General features: G+C 52.8%; 2 protein-coding genes across 3 annotated transcripts in view; both read right to left on the bottom strand.

Moving 5' to 3' along the window:
- Positions 1–6,552, bottom strand: part of LSP1 (lymphocyte specific protein 1) — an 89,966-nt gene extending 83,414 nt beyond the window's left edge. For both annotated transcript variants that reach the window (XM_038764368.1, XM_038764370.1), the window contains exon 1: positions 6,417–6,552. In XM_038764368.1, coding sequence (XP_038620296.1) covers positions 6,417–6,493 — 77 coding nt within the window. In that variant the 5' untranslated portion in view covers positions 6,494–6,552. The remainder of the gene's footprint in view (positions 1–6,416) is intronic.
- A 7,216-nt stretch (positions 6,553–13,768) lies between these two features.
- On the bottom strand, positions 13,769–25,270 carry TNNI2 (troponin I2, fast skeletal type). Its single transcript, XM_038764928.1, has 7 exons — positions 25,205–25,270; positions 25,064–25,070; positions 22,570–22,611; positions 19,906–20,034; positions 18,028–18,117; positions 15,070–15,246; positions 13,769–14,148 (listed from the first exon to the last, which is right to left on the bottom strand). The coding sequence occupies exons 1-7, from the start codon at positions 25,210–25,212 to the stop codon at positions 14,053–14,055; spliced, it is 549 nt and encodes a 182-aa protein (XP_038620856.1). The 5' UTR covers positions 25,213–25,270; the 3' UTR covers positions 13,769–14,052.
- Between the last annotated feature and the right edge of the window lie 1,916 nt (positions 25,271–27,186).

Here is a 27,186-nt window from a genome sequence, read left to right as displayed (position 1 = left end):
ATGTGCAAAGCGCTGTTCTGGTATTAAGCACTTACTATGTGCTAAGCACTGGGGGTGGATTTCCCCCTTCTAGCCTGTGAGCCCGGTGTTGGGTAGGGACTGTCTCTATATGTTGCCGACTTGGACTTTCCAAGCGCTTCGAACAGTGGCTCACAGTCTTAATCCCCATTTTGCAGATGGGGTAACTGAGGCCCAGAGAAGTGAGGTGACTTGCCCAAAGTCACCCAGCTGACAATTGGCGGAGCTGGGATTCGAACCCATGACCTCTGACTCGAAGGCCCGGGCTCTTTCCACTGAGCCACGCTACTTCGCTGCCACTGGTCATTCATTCATTCATTCATTCAGTCGTATTTATTGAGTGCTTACTGTGTGCAGAGCACTGTGCCTGGTGGGAGTCCCTTTGCCCCAAGCCTACCAATCCCTAAGTAAGCCGCATTGCCTAGTGGCGAGAGTAGGGGCTTGGGAGTCAGAGGTCGTGGGTTCTAATCCCGCCTCTGTCGCTTGTCTGCTCCGTGACCTTGGGCAAACCACTTCTCTGTGCCTCAGCTACCTCATCTGTAAAGTGGAGATTAAGACCGTAAACCCCACGTGGGACAACGTGATCACCCGGTACCCATCCCAGCGCTTAGAACAGTGCTTGGCACGTAGTAAGCGCTTAACAGCCCCCTCCTACCTCTCCCCTTCCTCCCCCTCCCCACCCCCTCTGCCTTACCTCCTTCCCCTCCCCACAGCACTGTATATATGTTTGTACGTATTTATCACTCTATTTTATTTGTACATATTTATTCTATTTATTTTATTTTGTTAATATGTTTTGTTCTCTGTCTCCCCCTTCTAGACCGTGAGCCCACTGTTGGGTAGGGGCCGTCTCTATATGTTGCCAACTTGGACTTCCCAAGCGCTTAGCACAGTGATCTGCACACAGTAAGCGCTCAATAAATACGATTGAATGAATGCTCTGCACATAGTAGGCGCTCAATAAATACGATTGAATGAATGCTGTGCACATAGTAGGCGCTCAATAAATATGATCGAATGAATAAATGCTGGGAGCTGGGGAGGGGACGTGGGGGTATAATAGGAGCTGGGGAGGAGGTGGGGGGCGGTTGGGGGTCCCCTAGAAGAGCGTGTCCCCTGCCCCCAGCCCGTCCAGACAAACCCGACCCTTTATGGGACGCTCCCCAGCCCCTCCTTCGGACCGCAGCCTGGGAATGTGAGCGACAGCTGCCGCGGCGGTGGGGAGGGGGAGTCCAAGAAGTGGCAGGGGAAGGTGCAAGGAACAAGGAGGGTGGGGGGCTGAGCCTCCGGCCTCTCCTGTGACCATACAAGTCCACACTTGAGAAGGGACAAGACAGGGACACCAGGGAACAGGAGGGGGGGGGTGGTGGTGGTTATTTTCTCACCTCCCCCCCACCCCCAAAGATCAAGAAAGCGAGTTATTATCACCCGCCCCCACCCAACACCTGTCCCCCAGCTCCCCAAGGCCTGCGGCCTGTCATCTCTTCCCGCAGACGGACTGTGATCCAGAGCTCCAGGGCTTAATAATAATAATCAATCAATCAATCGTATTTATTGAGCGCTTACGGTGTGCAGAGCGCTGGACTAAGCGCTTGGGAAGTCCAAGTTGGCGACATATAGAGACGGTCCCTACCCAACAGGGGGCTCGCAGTCTAGAATAATAATAATAATGATGGTGGCATTTATTAAACGCTTACTATGTGCAAAGCGTTGTTCTGAGCACTGGGGAGGTTACAAGGTGATCAGGTTGTCCCATGGAGGGGCTCACAGTCTTCATCTCCATTTTACAGATGAGGTAACTGAGGCACAGAGAATAATAATAATAATGATGGTATTTGTTAAGCGCTTACTATGTGCAAAGCGCTGTTCTAAGCGCTGGGGAGGTTACAAGGTGATCAGGTTGTCCCATGGAGGGGCTCACATTCTTCATCTCCATTTTACAGATGAGGGAACTGAGGCACAGAGAAGTGAAGTGACTTGCCCAAAGTCACCCAGCTGACAATTGGGCGGAGTCGGGATTTGAACCCATGACCTCTGACTCCCAAGCCTGTGCTCTTTCCATTGAGCCATGCTGCTTCCCACTCCCTGTGGGATTTTGGGGGGCGGCAGGCTCAGTACCCCCAGCCCCCCCTGTGATTTTCTTCTCCAGTGATTTTCTTGGAGAAGCAGCGTGGCTCAATGGAAACAGCATGGGCTTGGGAGTTATTCATTCAATCATATTTATTGAGCGCTTACTATGTGCAAAGCACTGTTCTAAGCACTGGGGGGGATACAAGGTGATCAGGTTGTCCCACGTGGGGCTCACAGTCTTCATCCCCATTTGACAGATGAGGTAACTGAGGCTCAGAGAAGTGAAGTGACTTGCCCAAGGTCACACAGCAGACATGTGGCGGAGTCGGGATTCGAACCCATGACCTCTGACTCCAAAGCCCGTGCTCTTCCCACTGAGCCACGCCACTTCTCTGACCTCTGACCTCTGACCCGAGTCAGAGGTCATGGGTTCAAACCCAGCTTGGCCAATTGCCAGTTGTGTGACCTTTGGCAGGTCACTTCTCTGTGCCTCAGTGACCTCATCTGTAAAATGGGAATGAAGACCGTGAGCCCCACGTGGGACAACCTGATCACCTCGTATGCTCCCCAGCGCTTAGAACAGTGCTTTGCACATAGTAAGCGCTTAACAAACGCCATCATTATTATTATTATTCTCCCAAGAGCTAGCCGGGGTTTCGTTCCCCGTCTGATCAGTCGAGTCTGAGGTCCAGAGAGATCAGGAGACTTGACCAAGGTCACGCAGCAAGGCAGGACAGACAGGGTGTCATCATTCCTAACCAGCACACTATGTAGATGCTCTTCCTTCTGAGCCCTCACCAACAGTATTTAATAATAATAATAATAATGGTATTTGTTAAGCGCTTACTATGTGCCAAGCACTGTTTATTCATTCAATTATATTTATTGAGTGTTTACTGTGTGCAGAGCACTGTACTACGCACTTGGGAGAGTACAATACAACAATAAACAGACATATTCCTTATTTATGCAGCACCTACTGTGTGCCAATTTGTACTTCCCAAGCGCTTAGTACAGTGCTCTGCACACAGCAAGCGCTCAATAAATATGATTGATGATGATGATGATGATGCAGAGCACTGCTCTGGACGTCTACTATGTGCAGAGCACTGCACTAAGCACTTGGGAGAGTACAATACAACAATGAAAAGACACATTCCCTATTTATGCAGAACGTACTGCGTGCGGAGCACTACTCGGGCCCCCTTACTCTGTGCAGAGCACTGCTCTGGGTGTCTACTATGTGCAGAGCACTGTGGTGGGCCATTACTGAGAGAGAAGGCCCTTACTGGGCACCTACTGTGTGCAGAGCACTCTTTGGGGCCCCTACTGGGTACTATCAATCAATCATATTTATCGAGCGTTTACTTCATCATCATCATCATCATCAATCGTATTTATTGAGCGCTTACTACGTGCAGAGCACTGTACTAAGCGCTTGGGTAGTACAAATTGGCAACATATAGAGACAGTCCCTACCCAACAGTGGGCTCACGGTGCAGAGCACTGTACTGATTGTAATATAACAGAGTTAGTAGACAAGATCCCTCCCCAAGAGGAGGCTACAGTCTTGAAGGGGAGACACAAACATTAATATAAATAAATAAATGATTGATAATAAGAATACTAATAATAATGATGGCATTTGTTAAGCACTTACTATGTGCGAAGCCCTGTTCCAAGCGCTGGGGGGATACAAGGTGATCAGGTTACCCCACGTGGGGCTCACAGTCTTAATCCCCATTTTACAGATGAGGTAACTGAGGCCCAGAGAAGTGAAGTGACTCGCCCAAAGTCACACAGCTGACAAGTGGCGGAGCCAAGATTTGAACCCACGACCTCTGATTCCAAAGCCCAGGCTCTTTGGGTCACCCAGCAGACAAGCTGCGGAGCTGGGATTAGAACCCACGGCCTTCCGATTTCCAGAACTACAACAAGGTAATCAAGTTGGACACAGTCCCTGTCCCACATAATAATAATAATAATGATAATGATGATGGTATTTGTTAAGCGCTTACTATGTGCAAAGCACTGTTCTAAGTGCTGGGGGATACAAGGTGATCAGGATACCTCATGTGAAGCTCACAGTCTTCATCCCCATTTTACAGATGAGGTCACTGAGGCCCAGAGAAGTGAAGTGACTTGCCCAAAGTCACACAGCCGACAAGTGGCGGAGCCAGGATTTGAACCCACAGCCTCTGATTCCAAAGCCCGGGCTCTTTGGGTCACCCAGCAGACAAGCTGCGGAGCTGGGATTAGAACCCACGGCCTTCCGATTTCCAGAACTACAACAAGGTAATCAAGTTGGACACAGTCCCTGTCCCACATAATAATAATAATGATAATGATGATGGTATTTGTTAAGCGCTTACTATGTGCAAAGCACTGTTCTAAGTGCTGGGGGATACAAGGTGATCAGGATACCCCACGTGGAGCTCACAGTCTTCATCCCCATTTTACAGATGAGGTAACTGAGGCCCAGAGAAGTGAAGTGACTCGCCCAAAGTCACACAGCTGACAAATGGCGGAGCCAGGATTTGAACCCACGACCTCTGATTCCAAAGCCCAGGCTCTTTGGGTCACCCAGCAGACAAGCTGCGGAGCTGGGATTAGAACCCACGGCCTTCCGATTTCCAGAACTACAACAAGGTAATCAAGTTGGACACAGTCCCTGTCCCACATAATAATAATAATGATAATGATGATGGTATTTGTTAAGCGCTTACTATGTGCAAAGCACTGTTCTAAGTGCTGGGGGGATGCAAGGTCATCAGGTTGTTCCACGTGGGGCTCACAGTCTTCATCCCCATTTTACAGATGAGGTCACTGAGGCCCAGAGAAGTGAAGTGACTTGCCCAAAGTCACCCAGCTGCCAATTGGTGGAGCCGGGATTTGAACCCATGACCTCTGACTCCAAAGCCCGGGCTCTTTCCACTGAGCCACGCACATGGGGCTCATACTCTTACTCCCCATTTTCCAGATGAGGGAACTGAGGCCCAGAGAAGCGAAATGACTTGCCCAAGTTCGCACAGCAGACGAGCAGCTGGGATTAGAACCCAGATCTTTCCACACAGCAGACGATTGATTGATTGGTTGATTGATTGATTGATTAGAACCCTTTTAGACTGTGAGCCCACTGTTGGGTAGGGACTGTATATGTTGCCAACTTGTACTTCCCAAGCGCTTAGTCCAGTGCTCTGCACACAGTAAGCGCTCAATAAATACGATTGAGGATGATGATGAACCCAGATCCTTCTGAGGCCCAGGTCCGGGGGCTTTAGCCACTTAATGAAAAAAGCGATAGGGTGGGGCAGGGTTTTCGGGTTCCTCACAGGACGCCAGGTAGAGGTGGCCGGGTGGTACAGTGGGCAGGGTCCAGCTCAGGAGGAAGAAGGGTGGTCCCTGGTCCAAGCCTCTCCAGGTGGTGGTGGGGGGGCTCTGGGGGGTCATAGGGACTGTGCTAGCCTCCCCCCTGGTCTGCGGAGGGGCCGTGGGGGAAGGGGGCAGAGCCCACCCCCCCATGCCGGGTAGGGAGGAAACCAGCCAAACGCCAGATGAGCACAGAGAGCAACTCCCCTCTCCCCCAGCAGAAACCCACATCCGTTTCCTGTCCACATCCACCCCCCCAGTCTCTCATCTCTTCCCCCTCCTCCTCCCCGAGGGGCCACGCTCAGTGGTCCAGGGGCCCCCCACCCCTCAACCCCAGGCCGGTCTGAGCTGGGGGACACTCTCTGCCCGGCCTGGACCCCTCTTGTTGGGGTGGGAGGGGCCTTGGCTCTGAGAAAATAATAATTGCGGAAGCTGCTAAGCACTTACTACGTGCTGGACACTGTACTAAGCTCATACAAGTTGGGTAGGGACTGTATATGTTGCCAATTTGTACTTCCCAATCAATCAATCAATCAATCGTATTTATTGAGCGCTTACTACTGTGTGGAGAGCACTGTACTAAGCGCTTGGGAAGTACAAATTGGCATCACATAGAGACAGTCCCTACCCAACAGTGGGCTCACAGTCTAAAAGGGGGAGACAGAGAACAGAACCAAACATACCAACAAAATAAAATAAGTAGGATAGAAATGTACAAGCGCTTAGTACGGTGCTCTGCACATAGTAAGCGCTCAATAAATACGATTGATGATGATGATGATGATGATGATACAAGCCCCTGCCCTGTCCCGAGAGCCAGGCCCCGGAGAACGGCATCACCCTGGACTATCGCCCGGTCCCCAATCCGCTGCCTGGGAGATGTTGGGATGCCAGCCTGTTCCCCTGCATCTGGAGTTGGCATCGCCCTGGACCCCGAGGGTGGGCACTCATTGACTCACCCCGCAGACGGACTCAGGAGCTCCTCTTCTTCACACCCGCTCTCTGGCTGCTCCCGCCCATCCTCCGCCTCTGCCATGGTGGGATCCGTGCCCTGTTTACCCGGCTGGTGCGTGTATGTGTGTGTGTGTATACGTGTGTGCACGCACCAGAGAACATGGGCTCTGGAGAGGGAGGGGCCTACCTCTCACCCCCCGCACCCCGTCTCCGCCCTCCACCAAGCCTACAAACCCCCAGACAGTTTCCCTTCCCTTTTCCTGTGTCACAGGTTAAGAGTCGGCCGCAGGAGCCTCCTCCCTCCCCCGGGCTTTCTTGAAGAAATCAGGAAATATTAAGCAACAGCCAGGATACCCCCCTCCTCCCGTGGTGGCCATCCGGGTGGTCTGCGGCAGGAGAGGGCGGAGGGCATTCAGTCAATTGTATTTATTGAGCGCTTATAGTGCACGGAGCACCGTACTGAACTCTTGGGAGAGGACAATACAACAGGGAGCAGACACATTCCTTGCTCGTACTGTAGGTGCCAACAGGGGCACCTAAGCCATGCCCCTAAATCAAAACGCTCTGGACACGTCACCCCGCTCCTCAAAAAACTCCAGTGGTTGCCCATCCCACCTCTGTATCAGACAAAAACTCCACGCCAATGGCTTGAAAGCCGTCCATCACCTTGCCCCTTTCTATCTCAGCTCGCTGCTCTCCACCGACGATCCCTCTCCCACGTCCTCCCTCTGTCCCGAAATGCCTTCCCTCCTCTAATCAGACAACCACTCTCCCCCGCGTCAAAGCCTTCCTGAAGGCCCATCTCCTCCAAGAGGCCTTCCAAGATTAAGCCCCACTTTTCTTCATCTCCCACTCCCTTCTGCATCACTCTGACTCTGCTCTTTCCCCCTCCCAGCCCAAAGCACTTGTGTCCGTATCTGACATTGTATTGACTTGTATTGATGTCCGTTTCCCCCGTTCAAGACTGTGAGCTCATTTTGGGCAGGGGATGTTACTGTTTATTGTTGTATTGGACTTTTCCAAGCGCTTAGTATGGTTCTCTGCAAGCGGTAAGTGCTCAATAAGTGTGATTGAATGAAGGAATGAATAAATCCGTCCCTCCCAGCCCCCTCCCCCGGCATGAGAAGCAGCGTAGCTCAGTGGAAAGAGCACAGGCTTTGGAGTCAGAGGTCATGGGTTCAAATCCCGACTCCGCCAACTGTCAGCTGTGTGACTTTGGGCAAGTCACTTAACTTCTCTGGGCCTCAGTTACCTCATCTGTAAAATGGGGATGAAGACTGTGAGCACCCCCGTGGGACAATCTGATCACCTTGTAACCTCCCCAGTGCTTAGAACAGTGCTTTGCAAATAATAAGCTCTTAATAAGTGCCATCATCATTATTATTATTATTATGTGGGAGCTAATAAAAATACTGATAATGGTGGTATTTGTCAAATGCATGTTAAATCCCATGGAGAACAGGAACTATGCCAGACCTGTTTCTACTATATCAATCAGTGGTATTTATTTCAATCAATGATATTTACTAAGTGCTTACTATGTGCAGAGCACTGTTCTAAGTGCTTGGAACTGCATCTATTCCAGCTCTTAGTACAGTGCTTGGCATATAGTAAGCTCTTAAAATCCCATCTCCTCCAAGAGGCCTTCCCGGACTAAGCCCTCCTTTCCTCTTCTCCCACTCCCTTCTGCCTCGCCCTTGCACTTGGATTTGCTCCCTTTATTCTCCCCTCCCTCAGCCCCACAGCACTAGAACAGTGCTTGGCACATAGTAAGCGCTTAACAAATACCACCATCATCATCATCATTATTATTATTATTATGTCCATATCTGTCATTTCTTTCTTTCTATTAATGTCTCTCTCCCCTCCCTCAGCCCCACAGCACTAGAACAGTGCTTGGCACATAGTAAGCGCTTAACAAATACCACCACCATCATCATTATTACTATTATTATTATGTCCATAGCTGTCATTTCTTTCTTTCTATTAATGTCTCTCTCCCTTTCTAGACTGTAAACTTGTTGTGGGCAGGGAACAAGTCTACCAACTCTGTTATATTGCACTCTTCCAAGCGCTTAGCACAGTGCTCTGCACACAGTAAGTGCTCGATAAATAGCATCGATTGATGAAGCCCCTCCCGCCCTAGCCCGCTGTGGGATCTCTGACAAGTCACCAAACTTCTCTGGAACTAAACTTCCTCATCTGGCAAACAGCGATAAAAAGAACTGCTCCTTGGAGAACCCCCTGGGCTTTTCCTCTGTGGTTCAGGGAGAGCACATCTCTCCCAAGAGGCCTTCCCCATCTCAGCCCTCATTTCCTCTTCTCCCAACCCATCTGCGTCAACCTTACATTTGGATTTGCTCATTTATCACCCCACCCTCAGTCCCGAAGCCCTTACCATAGCCTTCACTTAGTCATTTATATTGATATCTGCCTTCTCCCTCTAGACTGTAAGCGTCTTTTGGGCAGGGACCATTTGAATACGTGCCTTGTGAGGAGGGAATGTGTCTTTTTGTTGTCGTATTGCGCTCTCCCAATCACTTAGTGCAGTGCTTTGCACGCAGTGTGCACTCAATAAATACGATTGATTGAATGAAGGAGCCCTCTAGACTGAAAACCCCAGGGATTGTCTCTCTTTATTGCTGCATTGTACTTTCCAAGTACTCAACACAGTGCTCTGCACAGTCTTCTAGACTGTGAGCCCACTGTTGGGTAGGGACTGTCTCTATATGTTGCCAACTTATACTTCCCAAGCGCTTAGTACAGTGCTCTGCACACAGTAAGCGCTCAATAAATACGATTGAATTGAATGAATGAATGAATAGTAAGCGCTCAATAATAATAATAATAATAATGATGGCATTTGTTAAGCACAAAGCACTGTTCTAAGCGCTGGGGAGGTTACAAGGTGATCTGGTTGTCCCACGGGGGGCTCACAGTTTTAATCCCCATTTTACAGATGAGGTCAGTGAGGCCCAGAGAAGTTAAGTGACTTGCCCAAAGTCACACAGCTGACAAGTGGCAGAGCCGGGATTTGAACCCACGACCTCTGACTCCAAAGCCCGTGCTCTTTCCACCGAGCCACGCTGCTTCTCTAAGTACATACGACTGAATGAATGAATGAGTGAATTGAGCACTTACTATGTGTAGAGCACTGTACTAAGTACTCGGGAGAATGCTCTGCCTACAGTAAGTGCTCAGTAAATATGATTGATTGACTACTTACAGAGTGCAGACAACTCTCTTCTAGACCGTAAGCTTGTTGTGGGCAGGGAAACGTGCTTACCAACTCTGCTATATTGTCCTCTCCCACCCATTTAGTTCAGTGCTCTGCAGAGAGTAAGCACTCAGTAAATACAGTTGATTGAGTGATTGATACTGAGCCTATGACACAATTCCTGCCTTCAAGGAGCTTACAGTCTAGTTGGGGAAACAGACAATAAAATAAATTCCATGCTGGATAAAGACTTGTATTGATATCTGTTTCCCACATTCAAGACTGTGAGCTCGTTGTGGGCAGGGAATGTCACCGTTTATTATTTACTGTCACCGTCTATAAATGCTTAGGGGGTCCTGGATTCAAGTGCATAGGTCAGTCAGGCATATTTATTGAGTGCTTACTGTGCACAGAGCACTATACTGAGCGCCTTGGAGAGCACAATATCCCAAGAAACAGACCCATTCCCTGCCCACAAAGAGCTTACAGTCTAGAGGGGGAAACAGACATTAATAGAGAAGCAGCATGGCTCAATGGAAAGAGCCCGGGCTTTGGAGTCAGAGGTCATGGGTTCAAATCCCGGCTCTGCCACTTGTCAGCTCTGTGACTTTGGGCAGGTCACTTCACTTCTCTGTGCCCCAGTTCCCTCATCTGTAAAATGGAGATGAAGACTGTGATCCCCACGTGGGACAACCTGATCACCTTGTAACCTCCCCAGCGCTTAGAACAGTGCTCTGCACAATTTGTACTTCCCAAGCGCTTAGTACAGTGCTCTGCACATAGTAAGCGCTCAATAAATACGATTGATTGATTGATTGAAAGGAGGATTTAGTCAGGGAAGGCCTCATGGAGGAGATGGGCTCCCCCTTCTAGACTGTGAGCCCATTGTTGGGTAGGGACCATCTCTATATGTTCCAACTTGTACTTCCCAAGCGCTTAGAACAGTGCTCTGCACACAGTAAGCGCTCAATAAATACGATTGAATGAATGAATGAATGAATGAATAAGGCTTTGAATGCTGGGAGAGTGACGCAGAAGGGAGGGAGAATAGCATAGGGAGATGAGAGATTCCCACGGAAGTTTCCTGGAGGGGACATGATTTTAGTAGTGTTTTGAAGGTGAGGAGACTGGCAGTCTGTAAGATGTGAAGGGGGAGGGAGTTATGTAATAATAATAATAATAATGGCATTTATTAAGCGCTTACTATGTGCAAAGCACTGTTCTAAGCGCTGGGGAGGTTACAAGGTGATCAGGCTGTCCCACGTGAGGCTCACAGTCTTAATCCCCATTTTACAGATGAGGTAACAGGCTCAGAAAAGTTAAGTGACTTGCCCAAGGTCACACAGCAGACATGTGGTGGAGTCGGGATTCGAACCCATGACCTCTGACTCCAAAGCCCGTGCTCTTTCCACTGAGCCACGCTGCTCCTCTAATGAGAGGAGTCCCTCCTCTAATGTAATGAGAAGGGACGGACAAACTCAAGGCTATGGGGTTAATGGCAAAGAACTGGAAAGAGAAACAACATCAGTAAATCGTTGGAAATTAGGAAACCTAGAAGAAAGAGGACCTGGGTTCTAATCCTAGCTACACCACTTACCTGCTTTGGGACCTGGGGAAGGTCTTTTAACTTTTCTGTGCCTTGATTTCCCCATCCCAAAACTGGGAATTAAATACCCACTCAGCGCCTTGGAGAGCACAATATCCCAAGAAACAGACACATTCCCTGCCCACAAAGAGCTTACAGTCTAGAGGGGGAAGCAGACATTAATAGAGAAGCAGCATGGCTCAATGGAAGGAGCCTGGGCTTTGGAGTCAGAGGTCATGGGTTCAAATCCTGGCTCTGCCACTTGTCAGCTGTGTGACTCAGGCTGTGAGCCCCATGTGGGGTAGGGATTGTGTCTAATCTGATTGTAGTATATCTACTCCAGTATTTAGCATATAATAATAATAATAATGGCATTTATTAAGCGCTTACTATGTGCCAAGCACTGTTCTAAGTGCTGGGATAGATACAAGGTAATCAAGTTGCCCCACGTGGGGCTCACAGATTTAATCCCCATTTTCCAGATGAGGTAACTGAGGCCCAGAGAAGTGAAGTGACTTGCCCAGAGTCACACAGCTGACAAGTGGCGGAGCCAGGATTTGAACCCATAATAATAATAATAATAATAATGATAATGGCATTTATTAAGCACTTACTATGTGCAAAGCACTGTTCTAAGCACTGGGGAGGTTACAAGGTGATCAGGTTGTCCCACGGGGGGCTCACAATCTTAATCCCCATTTTACAGATGAGGTAACTGAGGCCCAGAGAAGTGAAGTGACTTGCCCAAAGTCACACAGCTAAGTGGCGGAGCCAGGATTTGAACCCATGACCTCTGACTCCAAAGTCCGGGCTCTTTCCACTGAACCACACTGTGGTGTCCATCTGGCCCAGCCTGGGCCCTCTGTGTCCTGTGTTCCTATGGTCAGCGCTGGCATCCCTCTGCCCTGGCTACTGCCAGCCCAGCCCCCGGCTTGGATGTGGCACCCGTTTTCCCTAGGACCAGGGAGAGGGAGGTGGCAGCGGCTCGGAGGGTGAGCGGAGGTGGACGCCGGACGGGAGTCCATCAGAGTCCCACTCTGGGGGCATGTGGGGATTCAAGAAGGGTCCCGAGTGAGGAGGGGATTGAGGCTGAGGGAGAGGAGCAAATAAAGTGAGGCTGGGAGGGTCAAGGAGCAGCAGAACTTGGCACAGATAGTAAGCGCTTCACAAATAGCGCGATTATTATTATGGATGGAAGGATGGTGCTCTCTCAGGGGGACTAGCCGAGTCCCATGGGGAGCAGGCAGGCGGTGGGTGGGGGACTTCTCTTCCATAAGGGGCATCTTGAGGGTGGGAACACGAGGCTCAGATGGGAGGGCGATCAGAGGGAGCGTGGTTTGTGTGGGCATGTCCAGGGGCATGCCCACTGAGTTTCATTGCCCGGGGTCTCGGGGCAGAGCAGATGTGGGGGGTCTCGGGGTGGACAGGGCCCCGTTTCCCGGGCAGTGGGTAGCGCCTTTCCCACAAGAGGCATCTTGGGGGTGGGAAAATGTGGCTGAGCTGTGAGGGTGGTCAGAGGGAGCGTGACTTTTTTGGCTAGAGCCCAGGCCTGGGAGTCAGAAGGACCTGGGTTCTAATCCCTCCTCCACCACTTTGTCTGCTGTGTGATCTTGGGCAAGTTACTTAACTCCTCCGGGCCTCAGTTATCTCATCTGTAAAGTGGGGACTAAGACTGGGAGCCCCACTGTGGGACAGGGACTGTGTCCAACATAACTTGTAGCTACCCCAGGGTTTGTTTAGAACAGTGCTTGGCACATAGTAAGTGCTTAACAAATATAATAATGATGAGGATGATGATGATAAATCCTGGCCCTGCCACTTAAATGCTCCATGCCTTAGTTTCCTCATCTATAAAATGTGGGTTCAATACCCATGCTCCCTCCTATTTAGCTGTGACGCTTGTGTGGGACCGAGACTGTATGTGACCTGGTCGTACTGACTCTACTCCAGTGCTTAGTACACAGTAAGCACTGAAAAAATATCGCAGTTGTTATCATTAATAAGTCGATGCAAGTGAAGCCTAGGTGCATAGGCTGACGAGTGAAGTCAGAAGTGCTAAGGGAGTCTACTGAATCGACATGTCTTGGGAAGGTCGTACTTCAATGGGGAAGGCCTCCTGGAGGAGGTGGGATATCTGTAGGGACAGAAGGTGGGACAGTTGAGACTTGTGAAATAAAAATTCCCCCCAGAAAATGGAAAATGCCTAAAGTTGCCTTAATAAAAGTAAACCCCAAACCTCTTCATGAAAATAAATTCCCCCAACGTAACCTCATAGAATTATAAGTCCCCCACACCACCTCATGAAATTAAAAGCCCCTTAAAGGTGCCGTGTTGAGATGCATCTCTGCCATCTCAAAAGAATGAGTGGATATCAGGTGGTGGGCACCCCCCCCGGGGGTCTCGAGGGCAGGGAAGACCACCACAAAAGAACATGTAGATATCAGGATGGTGGGTTCGGAGCATTTTGCCCGGGTCCAGGAAGAGTTACAGCGACATCAGTGGACTTTGAAAGCTTTATTTACACTGCTAACAGCTCCAGGAGACCGGGGCCCTGAATGGTCAGTTCTCTCGGACAGGTGAGGATTGGAGTGTCCGTCTCCTTCTCCTCCTCCTCCTCCTCCTGCCCCCTGCCCCCCTCCCACTTTCCAACCTCCTGGGGTCTGCAAAGCCTCCTGCCAGAGAGGGTCAAACCCTGGATAGGCAGGGTAGAGCTGGACGCAGGGAAGAGGGCCGCCCCTCTGCTGGACACCCGACCGAGGATGGACGGGGCCTAGAGGGACGGGGAGAACGGACCCCCAGAATAGATAGGAGAAGCTGCAGAGGGGGCAATGGGGGGCATTTAGGACTCGGTCTCGAACATCTTCTTCCTGCCTTCCATGCCGGACTTCTCCTCGATGTTCTTACGCCAGTCCCCGACATCACGCAGATCCCTTTCCTGTTGGAGGGCATGCGAGCACACACAAGCGTACATGTGCACATGAAGGGCAGCGCAAACGCCCCCCCCAAATTCACACGAATTTCAGTACACACACGTACACACACACACACACACACACACGCACACGTACGTGTCAGACCTTGAGCACCATCCCACCACTCTCCCAGCTCAGGTCTCGCCTCCTGGACACCTGTGCTCATGCTTAGGGATGGAACATCCCACAGTCCTGACTCTCCCCTCTCCATCTCTGATTCTCCCCCAGTGACCAAGGGTGGACCATCCCAAATCGTTGACTCTCCCCTGTCCACCCCTGACTCTTTCTTAGTGACCAAGGGTGGACCATCCCAAACCCCTGACTCTCCCCTGTCCATCCCTGACTCTCCCCCAGTGACCCAGCACAGACAATCTCACCCCCCGACTTTCCCTCTCCATCCTTGATTCTCCCCCAGTGACCAAGGGTGGACCATCCCAAACCCTTGACTCTCCCCTCTCCATCCCTGACTCCCCTGACTCTTCTTTAGTGACCCAGCACAGACCATCCCACCCCCCTGGCTCTCCCCTCTCCATCCCTGATTCTCCCCCAGTGACCAAGGGTGGACCATCCCAAACCCCTGACTCTCCCCTGTCCATCCCTGATTCTTCCTTAGTGATCTAGCATGGACCATCCCACCCCCCGATTCTTCCCTCTCCATCCCTGATTCTCCCCCAGTGACCAAGTGTGGACCATCCCAAGCCCCTGACTCTCCCCTCTCCATCCCCGATTCTCCCCCAGTGACCCAGCACAGACCATCCCACCCCCCTGATTCTTCCCTCTCCATCCCTTACTCTCTTCCAGCGACACAGTACGGACCATCCAACACCACCCCCGGCTCTCCCGTCCATCCAGACCGTCCCCTGTCCTTCTCCTCTCGCACGCACCTTCTCGGTGTCCTCCTTCTTGACCTGTTTGAGGTTGGCTCGGAGGTCCATGCACACCTTATGCTTGGAGCCCAGCAATGCCCGCAGCATGGCATCAGCGGACATGCGCACCCTCCGCAGAGGGGGTCTCTTGAACTTGCCCCTCAGGTCAAACAGCTTCTGGTTCAAATCTTCCAGCTGGGGGTGGCGGCGGAGGAGGGGAGAGAGGGAAGATCAGCTTGAAGCCGGGGGTTAGGGCTGAAGGGATCTCGAGGCAGGGAGTTGGGACTAATAATAATAATAATTATGGGATGTGTTAATCAATCAATCAATCAATCAATCGTATTTATTGAGCACTTACTGTGTGCAGAGCACTGTACTAAGTGCTTGAGAAGTACAAGTTGGCAACATATAGAGACAGTCCCTACCCAACAGTGGGCTACGTGCCAGGCACTGTACTAAGCACTGGAGTGGATGCAGGATTATACAGCTGTTGTCAGCTGTGTGACTCTGGGCAAGTCACTTAACTTCTCTGTGCCTCAGTGACCTCATCTGTAAAATGGGGATTAAGACTGTGAGCCCCCCGTGGGACAACCTGATCACCTTGTAACCTCCCCAGTGCTTAGAACAGTGCTTTGCACATAGTAAGCGCTTAATAAATGCCATTATTATTATTATTATTATTACAGTCCCTGTCTCAGATAGGGCTCATCCTCTTAGTCCCCATTTTCCAGATGAGGGAACTGAGGCCCAGAGAAGTGGAGTGGCTTGCCCAAGGCCACACACCAGACAAGTGGCAGAGCCTGGATTCAAACTCATGACCTTCCGACTCCCAGGCTCGTTCTCTGTTCAGCACGGGGAAAAGGACAGGTGGGAAAGGGTGGAGTCAGTCTGTCAATTGATCGTATTTATTGAGTGCTTACTGTGTGCAGAGCACTCTACTAAGAGCTTGGGAGAAGCGCTTAAAGAAGCAGCGTGGCTTAGTGGCAAGAGCCTGGGCTTGGGAATCAGAGGTCGTGGGTTCTAATGCACCTCCTCCGTTTGTCTGCTGTGTGACCTTGGGCAAGCCACTTAACTTCTCTGTGCCTCGGTTACCTCATCTGTAAAATGGGGATTAAAACTGTGAACCCCATATGGGACAACCTGATTCCGTTGTACCTACCCCAGCACTTTGAACAGTCCTTGGCACATAGTAAGCACTTAACAAACACCATCATTATTAATTATCATTACTGGGAGAGTATAATATAACAATATAACAGACACATTCCCTGCTCGCAATGAGCTTACAGTCTCGAGGGGGAGACAGACATTGATAAAAAATAAATAGATGTCCATCTCCCCCAATGTAGACTGTGAGCTCGTCGTGGGCAGGGATTGTCTCTGTTGCTATATTCTACTTTCCTAAGTGCTTAGTACTGTGCTTTGCACACAGTAAGGGCTCCATAAGTACGACTGACTGAATGAATAAATGACAGATATGGACAAAAATGGCTGGAGGGAGGCAGGATCCTGGCAGCCCAGAAAGGGGGAGCCCAGCAGGGTATTCTCTCCAGGGGAGTGAAGAGCCAGGGAAGACTGTGAAAGGTCTCTAAAAGAGACCTTTCTTTCTTTAGAAAGGTCTCTAAAAGAGACCTTTTAGACTGTGAGCCCACTGCTGGGTAGGGACTGTCTCTATATGTTACCAACTTGTACTTCCCAAGCGCTTAGTACAGTGCTCTGCACACAGTAAGCGCTCAATAAATACGATTGATGATGAGAGAGGGACTGGACAGCCTGACAGTTTGACAGACAGACAGGCAGGCAGACAGACAGGCAGACAAGCAAACACAAGCAGACCGACTGACGGGCGGACAGGTAAACAGACAACAGGTGGATAGACAGGCAGACAGAGAGGCAGGTAGGAGGACAGACAACAGGTGGATAGACAGGAAGAAAACAGGTGGATAAACAGGCAGAAAGGCATACAGCAGGTGGATAGGGACCATCTCTATATGTTCCCAACTTGTACTTTCGAATCGCTTAGTACAGTGCTCTGCACACAGTAAGCGCTCAATAAATACGATTGAATGAGTGAATAATAATAATAATAATGGCATTTATTAAGCACTTACTATGTGCAAAGCACTGCTGTAAGTGCTGGGGAGGTTACAAGGTGATCAGGTTGTCCCACGGGGGGCTCACAGTCTTAATCCCCATTTTACAGATGAGGTAACTGAGGCCCAGAGAAGTTAAGTGACTTGCCCAAAGTCACACAGCTGACAATTGGCAGAGCCGGGATTTGAACTCATAGACCTCTGACTCCAAAGCCCGGGCTCTTTCCACTGAGCCACGCATAGAGACAGCAGACAACAGGGGGATAGCTAGGTAGGCAGGAGGACAGGTGGGCTGACAACAGGTGGATAGAAAGACAGACAGATGGGTAGACAGGCAGGTGGATAAACAGACAGACAGGCAGACAGGCAACAGCTGGACAGAAAGGCGGACAGACAAACAGATGGATAGCCAACAGGAAGACAGGTGGGCAGACAGACCGGTGGGGAGGAAAGGAAGGGGGCTGGCAGAAGGGTGGAGGGATCTTGGGAGATAGGAGAGATGGCAGGGTGGCTCGGTGGAAAGAGCCCGGGCTTTGGAGTCAGAGGTCGTGGGTTCAAATCCCAGCTCCACCACTGGTCAGCTGTGTGACTCTGGGCAAGTCACTTCACTTCTCTGGGCCTCAGTTCCCTCATCTGGAAAATGGGGGTGAAGACTGTGAGCCCCCCGTGGGACAACCTGATTACCTTGTATCCCCCAGCGCTTAGAACAGTGCTTTGCACATAGTAAGCGCTTAGTAAATGCCATTATTATTATTATTATTATTATTATTATGTGGGCATCTCCTCTCTCCGATGGAGATGGTGCAGGAGGGGGTGGCCCCGGAGGGTGAGTTTTGGGTGCAGGGTGGGACGGGGGAGAGGGAGCGGGCGGGTCTGGGGGTACCTCCTTGGTGGTCTTCTGGACTCTCATCTCCATGTCGTATTTCTCCTCCTCAGCCGCGTCGATCTTGGAGTGGAGTTGCTTGCAGAGATCCTGGGGGGTGGATGGGAGTCATGGAGCAGGAAGTGCGGGGAACCCCCCAACCCTCAGGACCACCCCCTCCCCCAGGGAAGGTTCAATCACCCGGGCCGAAACTCCTCCCGGGACATCACTGGGTGTACAGTGGGCCCCTTATCTACACTTCCCGATATTCCCTCCCAAGCGCTTAGTACAGTGCTTTGCCCACAGTAAGTGCTCAATAAATATGATTATTATTATTATCATGGGGAATCATCTGGGTAAATCGCTAGTGTCAGCTAAGCCACCGGGCGCATGAGAAGCAGCGTGGCGTAGTGGATAAGCACAGGCCCGGGAGTCAGAAGGCCGTGAGTTCTTATCCCGGTTCTGTCACTTGTCTGCTGTGTGACCTTGGGCAAGTAACTTCACTTCTCTGGGCCTTCGTCTGTGAAATGGGGATAGAGACTCTCAGGTCCCACCTGGGACAGGGACAGTGTCCAGATCGATTTGCTCGTATCTACCCCGATGCTTAGTACAGTTACTGGCACATTGTAAGTGCTTAACAAATACCATCATCATCATCATTATTATTATTAGTGTAGATTGGCCTAGAATTCCCTCCCAGCTCCACTCCCTAGTCATCCCCTCTAGACTGTAAGCTTCTAATTTTTTTAAATGGTATTTGCTAAGCGCTTACTATGTGTCAGGCACTGTTCTAAACGCTGGAGTAGATACAAGATAATCAGATTGGTCATAGTCCACATCCATTCATTCAATCGTATTTATTGAGCGCTTACTATGTGCAGAGCACTGTACTATGTGCTTCGGAAAGTACAACAATAAGCAGACACATTCCCTGTCTACGATGAGCTTTTGGTCTAAGGGGCCTCTTGTGAGCCCCACATCCCACAGTTTTAATCCCCATTTTACAGATGAAGGAACTGGGGCCCAGAGAAGTGAAGTGATTTACCCAAGGTCACACAGCCGACGTTTGGAGGAGCGGGATTAGAACCCTGGTCTTCTAATTCCAGGCCTGTGCTCTAGCCATTAAGCCACACTGCTTCATGTCTGTTGTTTGTCTGCCTGTCCACCTGTCTGCGGATCTTTTCACATGCTTGGCACAGTAATACTAATAATAGTAATAATGGTATTTGTTAAGTGCTTACTATGTGCCAAGCACTGTTCTAAGCGCTGGAATAGATACAAGGTCATCAGGCCGTCCCATGTGGGGCTCCCAGTCTTCATCCTCATTTTACAGATGAGTAAACTGAGGCCCAGAGAAGTTAAGGGACTCGCCCAAAGTCACACAGCTGACAAGTGGTGGGTGCTTAATAAATACCATCGATTGATTTTAGACTGTGAGCCCACTGTTGGGTAGGGACTGTCTCTGTTTCACCTTGTAACCTCCCCAGCGCTTAGAGCAGTGCTTTGCCCACAGTAAGCACTTAATAAATGCCATTGTTATTATTATTATTATATGTTGCCAACTTGTACTTCCCAAGCACTTAGTACAGTGCTCTGCACACAGTAAGCGCTCAATAAATATGATTGGGAGGGGAAGTTTGAAAAAGGCAACTCTGGTGTGCAGAGCGCTGGGCTGTGTACAGACTGCTGTACCATGTTCAGAACAACTTTATTGGGCGCCTACTATGTGTAGAGAGCGCTGCACTGGGCATCTAGCCGAGCTCTGTAGTGGGTACCAATCGTGTGCGGAACACCGTTCTGGGTGCCTACGGTAGGTAGAGAAGTGTGAGAGCCGTAGTGGTCCCCAGCTGTGTGCGGAGCACCGTAGTGGACGCCCCGTGTTGGGGGCGGGGGGGTTACCTGCACTTCCTGCATGGAGCCCGGGATGTGCAGCGGTGGGCAGTGCTCGGACAGGTAGCCCTGCCGCTCCGACTCCTTCTGGCCCTCCTCCTTCTCCAGCTCCGTGGCCGCGATCTGGAGCATCACGCTCTGCGGGGGGCGGGAAGGAGGTAGGCCGGGACCCACGGCGGATGGATGGATGGGTGGGATGGGGCAGGGGCCCGGACAGGAGAGGGATGGACGGGGGGGATGCGGAGGGACCCGGAGGAGAGGGATGGACAGGTGGGATGGACAGGTGGGATGGACGGGTGGGATGGACGGGTGGGATGGACAGGTGGGATGGACAGGTGGGGTGGAGTGGGGCCTGGAGGGGATGGAGTGGGGCCTGGAGGGGATGGAATGGGGCCTGGAGGTGAGGGATGGGCAGGAGGGATGGACAGGTGGGATGGACAGGTGGGATGGACAGGGGCCTGGAGGGGATGGAGGCGCCTGGAGGGAAGGGATGGACAGGAGTTTGATTTCTATGTTCGGTAGTTGAGAAGATATAGTTACCTATGTACGTGTGTGTGTGTGTGTGTGTAAATATATTGAATTCTATATCAAATAGCATTATGTAGTCTGACTAGAAATTAGAGAATCAGGGATTTTCTGTAGAAGTAGTGCAAGGTGAAAAAATGGATTGAATTGGCATTTTAAATGTCAATTACTTGTACTTGTACTTCCCAAGCGCGTAGTACAGTGCTCTGCACACAGTAAGCGCTCAGTAAATACCATTGATTGATTGATTGATTGACAGGTGGGAGGGGGAGGGAGGGGCCCGGAGGGGAAGGATGGACAGGTGGGATGGACGGGTGGGAGGGGCCTGGAGGGGAGGGATGGACGGGTGGGAGGGGGAGGGGCCGGAGGGAAGGGATGGACGGGTGGGAGGGGGAGGGGATGGAGGGGCGGGAGGGGCCCGGAGGACAGGGATGGACAGGTGGGATGGACAGGTGGGATGGACAGGTGGGATGGACAGGTGGGGTGGGGCGGGGTCTGGAGGAGATGGAGGCGCCTGGAGGGGAGGGATGGATGGGTGGGAAGGGGAGGGGCCCGGAGGGGATGGACAGGTGGGATGGGGCGGGGCCCGGAGGGGAGGGATGGACAGGTAGGAGGGGCAGGGGCCTGGAGGGGCGGGAGGGGTCCGGAGGACAGGGATGGACAGGTGGGATGGACAGGTGGGATGGACAGGGGCCTGGAGGGGATGGAGGCGCCTGGAGGGAAGGGATGGACAGGAGTTTGATTTCTATGTTCGGTAGTTGAGAAGATATAGTTACCTATGTACATGTGTGTGTGTGTGTGTGTGTGTAAATATATTGAATTCTATATCAAATACCATTATGTAGTCTGACTAGAAATTAGAAAATCAGGGATTTTCTGTAGAAGTGGCGCAAGGTGAAAAAATGGATTTAATTGGCATTTTAAATGTCAATTACTTGTACTTGTACTTCCCGAGCGCGTAGTACAGTGCTCTGCACACAGTAAGCGCTCAGTAAATACCATTGATTGATTGATTGATTGACAGGTGGGAGGGGGAGGGAGGGGCCCGGAGGGGAAGGATGGACAGGTGGGATGGACGGGTGGGAGGGGCCTGGAGGGGAGGGATGGACGGGTGGGAGGGGGAGGGGCCGGAGGGGAGGGATGGACGGGTGGGAGGGGGAGGGGATGGAGGGGCGGGAGGGGCCCGGAGGACAGGGATGGACAGGTGGGATGGACAGGTGGGATGGACAGGTGGGGTGGGGCGGGGTCTGGAGGAGATGGAGGCGCCTGGAGGGGAGGGATGGATGGGTGGGAAGGGGAGGGGCCCGGAGGGGATGGACAGGTGGGATGGGGCGGGGCCCGGAGGGGAGGGATGGACAGGTAGGAGGGGGAGGGGCCTGGAGGGGCGGGAAGGGCCCGGAGGACAGGGATGGACAGGTGGGATGGACAGGTGGGATAGACAGGTGGGATGGACAGGGGCCTGGAGGGGATGGAGGCGCCTGGAGGGGAGGGAGGGATGGGCTGGACAGGTGGGATGGGGAGGGAGGGGCCTGGAGGTGAGGGATGGACGGGTGGGATGGGGAGGGAGGGGCCTGGAGGTGAGGGATGGACGGGTGGGATGGGGAGGGGTCGGAGGGGAGGGATGGACGGGTGGGAGGGGGCGGAGGGGCCCGGAGGGGAGGGATGGACAGGTGGGATGGGGAGGGGATGGAGAGGCGGTAGCGGCCCGGAGGACAGGGATGGACTGGTGGGAGGGACAGGTGGGATGGACAGGTGGGGTGGGGCGGGGCCTGGAGGGGATGGAGGCGCCTGGAGGGGAGGGATGGGCTGGACAGGTGGGAGGGAGAGGGAGGGGCCCGGAGGGGACGGATGGACAGGAGGGATGGACAGGTGGGAGGGGGAGGGGGAGGGGCCCGGACAGGGGTGGGATGGGCAGGTGGCAGGGGGAGGGGGCCCGCAGGAGAGGGATGGACAGGTGGGAGGGGGAGGGATGGACAGGTGGGAGGGGCCCGGAGGGGAGGGATGGACAGGGGGGAGGGGGAGGGGATGGAGGGGCCCGGAGGGGGGGGGATGGACAGGTGGGAGGGGGAGGGGGGGGAGGGGCCCGGAGGGGCACGAGATGCGCACGGGCTGGGTAGGGGACGGGCGGGGGATGCGGCCCGGACTTACCTTCAGGTGCTGCCTCCGGGCCATCACGGCCCTGTTCCGTTTCTGGGAGGGGGACAGAGGACGGGGGCTGGATTAGGGGGGCTCAGCCCGGGCCCCACAGGACCCCCGACCCCCAGCCGCTCCTTCCCAGCCCCCACAAAGAAGGGGGTGAGAGGGAAAATCCAGGAGGCAGAAGTGGGGCTGAGAGATGCCACCAGCGGGCGGGGGGTGGAGGGGGGTTAGAGGAGGGGGTAAGAATAATAATTATTATGATGGTATTTGTTAAACGCTTACTATGTGCGAGGCACTGTACTAAGCGCTGGGAATAATAATAATATTTGCTAAGTGCTTACTATGTGTCAGGCACTGTACTAAGCGTTGGGAATAATAGTAATAATAATATTTGCTAAGCGCTTACAATGTGCCAGAAACTGTCAGAGTGCCGGGAATGATAGTAAAAATAATAATATTCGCATTTATTAAGCACTTACTATGTGCAAAGCACTATTCTAAGCGCTGGGGAGGTTACAAGGTGATCAGATTGTCCCACGGGGGGCTCACAGTCTTAATGCCCATTTTACAGATGAGGTCACTGAGGCCCAGAGAAGTGAAGTGACTTGCCCAAAGTCACAGCTGACAAGTGGCAGAGCTGGGATTTGAACCCATGACCTCTGACTCCAAAGCCCGTGCTCTTTCCACTGAGCCATACTGCTTCTCTTAGGAATATTTGCTAAGCACTTACCATGTGCCAGGCACTGCACTAAGCGCTGGGAATAATAATAATGTTTGCTAAGGGCTTACTATGTGTCAGGTACTGTACTAAGCGCTGGGGTGGTTAGAAGCAGATCGTGTTGGACACAGTCCTTGTCCCATGTGGGGCTCACAATCTCCAGCCCCATTTTACAGATGAGGGAACTGAGGTCCAGGGAAGTGACTTGCTCAAGGTCACACAGCTGACAAGTGGTGGTGTCAGGACGAGAATTCATGACCTTACAACTCCCAGGCCTGTGCTCTACCCATTATGCCATGTTGCTTCTGGGGCAGGCTGGAGAGGGGCTGTGGAAGGGGAGGGTCTTGGGTGGGGAGGGTACTGGAAGGGGTGGGCGGGGGAATAATAATAATAATAATAATTTTGATATTTAAGTGCTAAGTGCCAAGCAATGTACTAAGCACTGGGGGGGATTCAACCAAATGGGGTTGGACACGGTCCCTGTCCCACGTGGGGCTCACAGTGTCCATCCCCATTTGACAGATGAGGGAACTGAGGCCCAGAGGAGTGGCGTGACTTGCCCAAGGTCACACAGCAGACGAGTGTTGGAGCCGGGAGGAGAACCCACGACCTCCTACTCCCAGGCCCGGGCTCTTGCCACTGAGCCATAAGGGGAGAGGCCTAGGCCTGGATGGGGAGGGCAGGGGAGGGGTCCTAGACAGGCAGGGGGGGGCGTCCATGCCCACGCCCTGGTCAGCGCAGCAAAGATTGCAGGGCTAGGGACAGGGGGGGCGATGAAAAGCAGAAGTGGTTCCCTGTTTGTGAAAGTGTCCCCACCCCACCCCCCCGCGACCGCTTCCTCAAAATCTCCCGCGGGGGCTGGGGGAGGGCCAGGGCTGGGTTGCCAATCGGGGGTGGAGGGTAGCCAAACTGGAAGCCCCACTTGACCGGATAGGCCGAGGGCTGGAGGGGACGGATGGGCAGATGGGGACACCGAGGCAGACGGAGGGAGGATGGGAGGGAGGCAGGGGGCAGGGAGTGCCAATTCCCGGCTGGGCACCGAGCAGACCCTAGAGGAGGGGGATAAGGGCGGGGGTCGCCAGGGGCGGATTCCTGTCCCTCCCCCCCATCTCCTCCACGGCCCTGATCAGCTGTGCAGTGGGTCTCTTGTTTGTGTCTCTGTGTCTCTGCCTTTCTTCCTCTATTTCTGTCACTCTCCATCTGCCCCCTCTGTCTCTCTCTACTTGTCCCTTCTCTGTCTCTGTCTCTCTCCATCTGCCCCTCTCCCCGTCCGTCTCCACCTGACCCCCTCTGTCTCTGTCTCTCTCTTCCTCTGTCTCTCTCCATCTGCCCACTGTCTCTCTCTACCACCCCCTTTGTCTCTCTCCATCTGCCCCTCTCTGTCTCTCATTTGTCCCCTCTCTTCCTCTATCTCTCTCCATCTGCCCCTCTCCCGTCCCTCTCCACCTGACCCCTCTGTCTCTGCCTCTCTCTCCCTGTCTCTCTCCATCGGTCCCTCTCTGTCTCTCTCCACCTGCACCCCGTCTCTGTCCCTCTGCCCCTCTCTTTTCTTTTCCTCTTTCTCTCCCCCCTTTCCCAAACCTCTCCCTATCTGTTTCACATCTCGTGCTCTCTCTCCCTGCCTCGGTATCCCCCATCTGTCCCTCTCTGACCCTCCCAAACCTGTGTCGACTCTCCATCCCCCTCCCCTCCCACAGGGGGGTGAGGGGACTTAAGGCCAGTACCTGACCTTGCCCCCCACCCCCACCCCTCCGGTGGTCTTCCCCACCATCCCCAGGCACTAACCTCTTCACTGTTCGGCGATGGCAAGGCACGAGGCAGGGGGATGGAGGGAAAGAAAAGAGGAGACAGGTTAGGGTTGGCGAGGGATCTGGGCAAGAGGGACCAAAAGGAGGAGAAAGGATCTTAAAAGATAGACACACTTACTCTCCCATCTTGGTGTCTCGGGCGCAGAACCTGTGGGTAGAGAAGAGACCAGGTGAGACCGGGAAGGGTGGGAGGCTGGGATCTTTTGGGGTCTGTGGGGGCTGAATCCTGGGTGGGAGGTCGTTTATGGGGTCGGGGGGCCCACCCCGGGGTTTCCGGGCCCATCTCCACGGAGAAATTCAATCCAGGGACGTGCCAGGGACGCGTGGCATAGCTGGGGAGAGAGGCCTACTTCTAAAAATGGTCAGCCCAGCCCGCAAGGAGTTCCAGCTGTCTCCTTGTCCGACCCCCCCGACCCCCCCGGGCCACTGAGATGGAAACACAAGGACAGACTGGATGGCACAGGTGGCTTCGGAGACTCCTGAGACAGCCCCCCTCCTCCCTATTTATAGCCCCTCCATTTCTGCCCTGCTTCCCTCCGTCCAACTCCTCCTCCTCCTCCTCCTTCAGTTCATCCTCCTCCTTCTCCTCTTCCTCCTCCTCTTTCTCCTCCATATCCATGGTAATAATAACGATAATGATGGTATTTATTAAGTGCTTACTATGTGCCAAGCCCTGTACTGAGCACTAGGGTGGATGCAAGCAAATTGTCCCCCTGTCCCACATGGGGCTCGCTGTCTTGATCCCCGTTTTCCAGATGAGGTAACTGAGGGGCAGAGAAGTGAAGTGACCTCTGCCCAAGGTCACACAGCGGACAAGTGGTGGAGCCGGGATTAGAACCCATGACCTTTTGACTCTCAGGCCTGTGCTGTAGCCACTATGCCATGCTGCTTCTCCGTGGTGCTAGTGAAGCGCCAACTGGGTGCCAAATAGACTGAAGATCTTCAAGTTGGACAGAGTCCCTGTCCCACACGGGTCTCCCGGGGTCACCCCGTCTCCCTCCGTCTGATCCCGCTCGAGGGGTCCAGGGTCAAAGATGGACGTCTGGGGTCCGGGGGAGTGGGTGGGGTGAGGCCGGATCAGAGAGGGTCCGGCACCCTAAATGCTTGGAAAGCCCAGTCTGATTCTGATTCTCTGTTGCCAACTTGTACTTCCCAAGCGCTTAGTCCAGTGCTCTGCACACAGAAAGCGCTCAATAAATACGATTGATGATGATGATGATGATGATTCTACCAGGGAGTGACCCAGGGGAACGGTCAGTGGAGAACTCTGCAGGTAGAGACCCTCCCCAGGACCCAGCTCCCGGCCCCGTCGCCCAAACAGCCAGGACCCGGGGGCCACCATGCCCGGGAAGCCGGGCCCCATCATCATCATCATCAATCGTATTTATTGAGCGCTTACTATGTGCAGAGCACTGTACTAAGCGCTTGGGAAGTACAAATTGGCAACATGTAGAGACAGTCCCTACCCAACAGTGGGCTCACAGTCTGAAAGGGGGAGACAACAGAGATCGCCCACCCTCTCCCCACCCACTCACCTGGTGTCAGGACGGAACAGGTGTGGCTGGGACGGGCCGGACAGACCGCGGATCCTGCCAACCGGCCTAGGGGGGCAAGTATAAATGGGGATGGGGGCAGGGGCCCTTGCCCCATATGGGCATGGATAGGCCCAAGCCAATGAGGACGCGTGGCCAAGATGACGGCCTCGTGGGTGGCCCGGGACCAGGGGCTGGGGGGCTGGGGGGGTCAGAGCCATTCTGGGAGGGTGGGGGTGGGCCCGGGTGGGGAGCGGCGGGCAGAGGGGGAGGGTTTTGGTCTCCGCAGATGGGGAGGGATGCGGCCATCACTCAGATTTCCGAGCAATGGAGAGGAAGAATCCAATCCCCGGGGCAGCCTGTCCTCCCCGTACCCCACCTTCACGATGAGAAGTACTATATATATCATCAATCGTATTTATTGAGCGCTTACTGTGTGCAGAGCACTGTGCTAAGTGCTTGGGAAGTACAATTTGGCAACATATAGAGACAGTCCCTACCCTACAGTGGGCTCACAGTCTAAAAAAAAAAAAAAAAAAAAAATATATATATATATATATATAATATA

Source organism: Tachyglossus aculeatus, chromosome 22 (assembly GCF_015852505.1).
Source record: "Tachyglossus aculeatus isolate mTacAcu1 chromosome 22, mTacAcu1.pri, whole genome shotgun sequence".
NCBI classification, from domain to species: Eukaryota; Metazoa; Chordata; class Mammalia; order Monotremata; family Tachyglossidae; genus Tachyglossus; species Tachyglossus aculeatus.
The sequence above is the reverse complement of the archived record's forward strand: the minus strand, read 5'-3'. Positions and strand labels throughout refer to the sequence as shown.

Bases quoted from the DNA above. Each gene is read 5' to 3' on its own strand.
- TNNI2 (XM_038764928.1), bottom strand. The intron at 20,035-22,569 runs GTAAGTCCGGGC...CGCCCCCCGCAG, and splicing joins CCCGGAGGCAGCACCTGAAG to AGCGTGATGCTCCAGATCGC. The intron at 14,149-15,069 runs GTGCGTGCGAGA...GCCCTCCAACAG, and splicing joins AGAAGGAGGACACCGAGAAG to GAAAGGGATCTGCGTGATGT.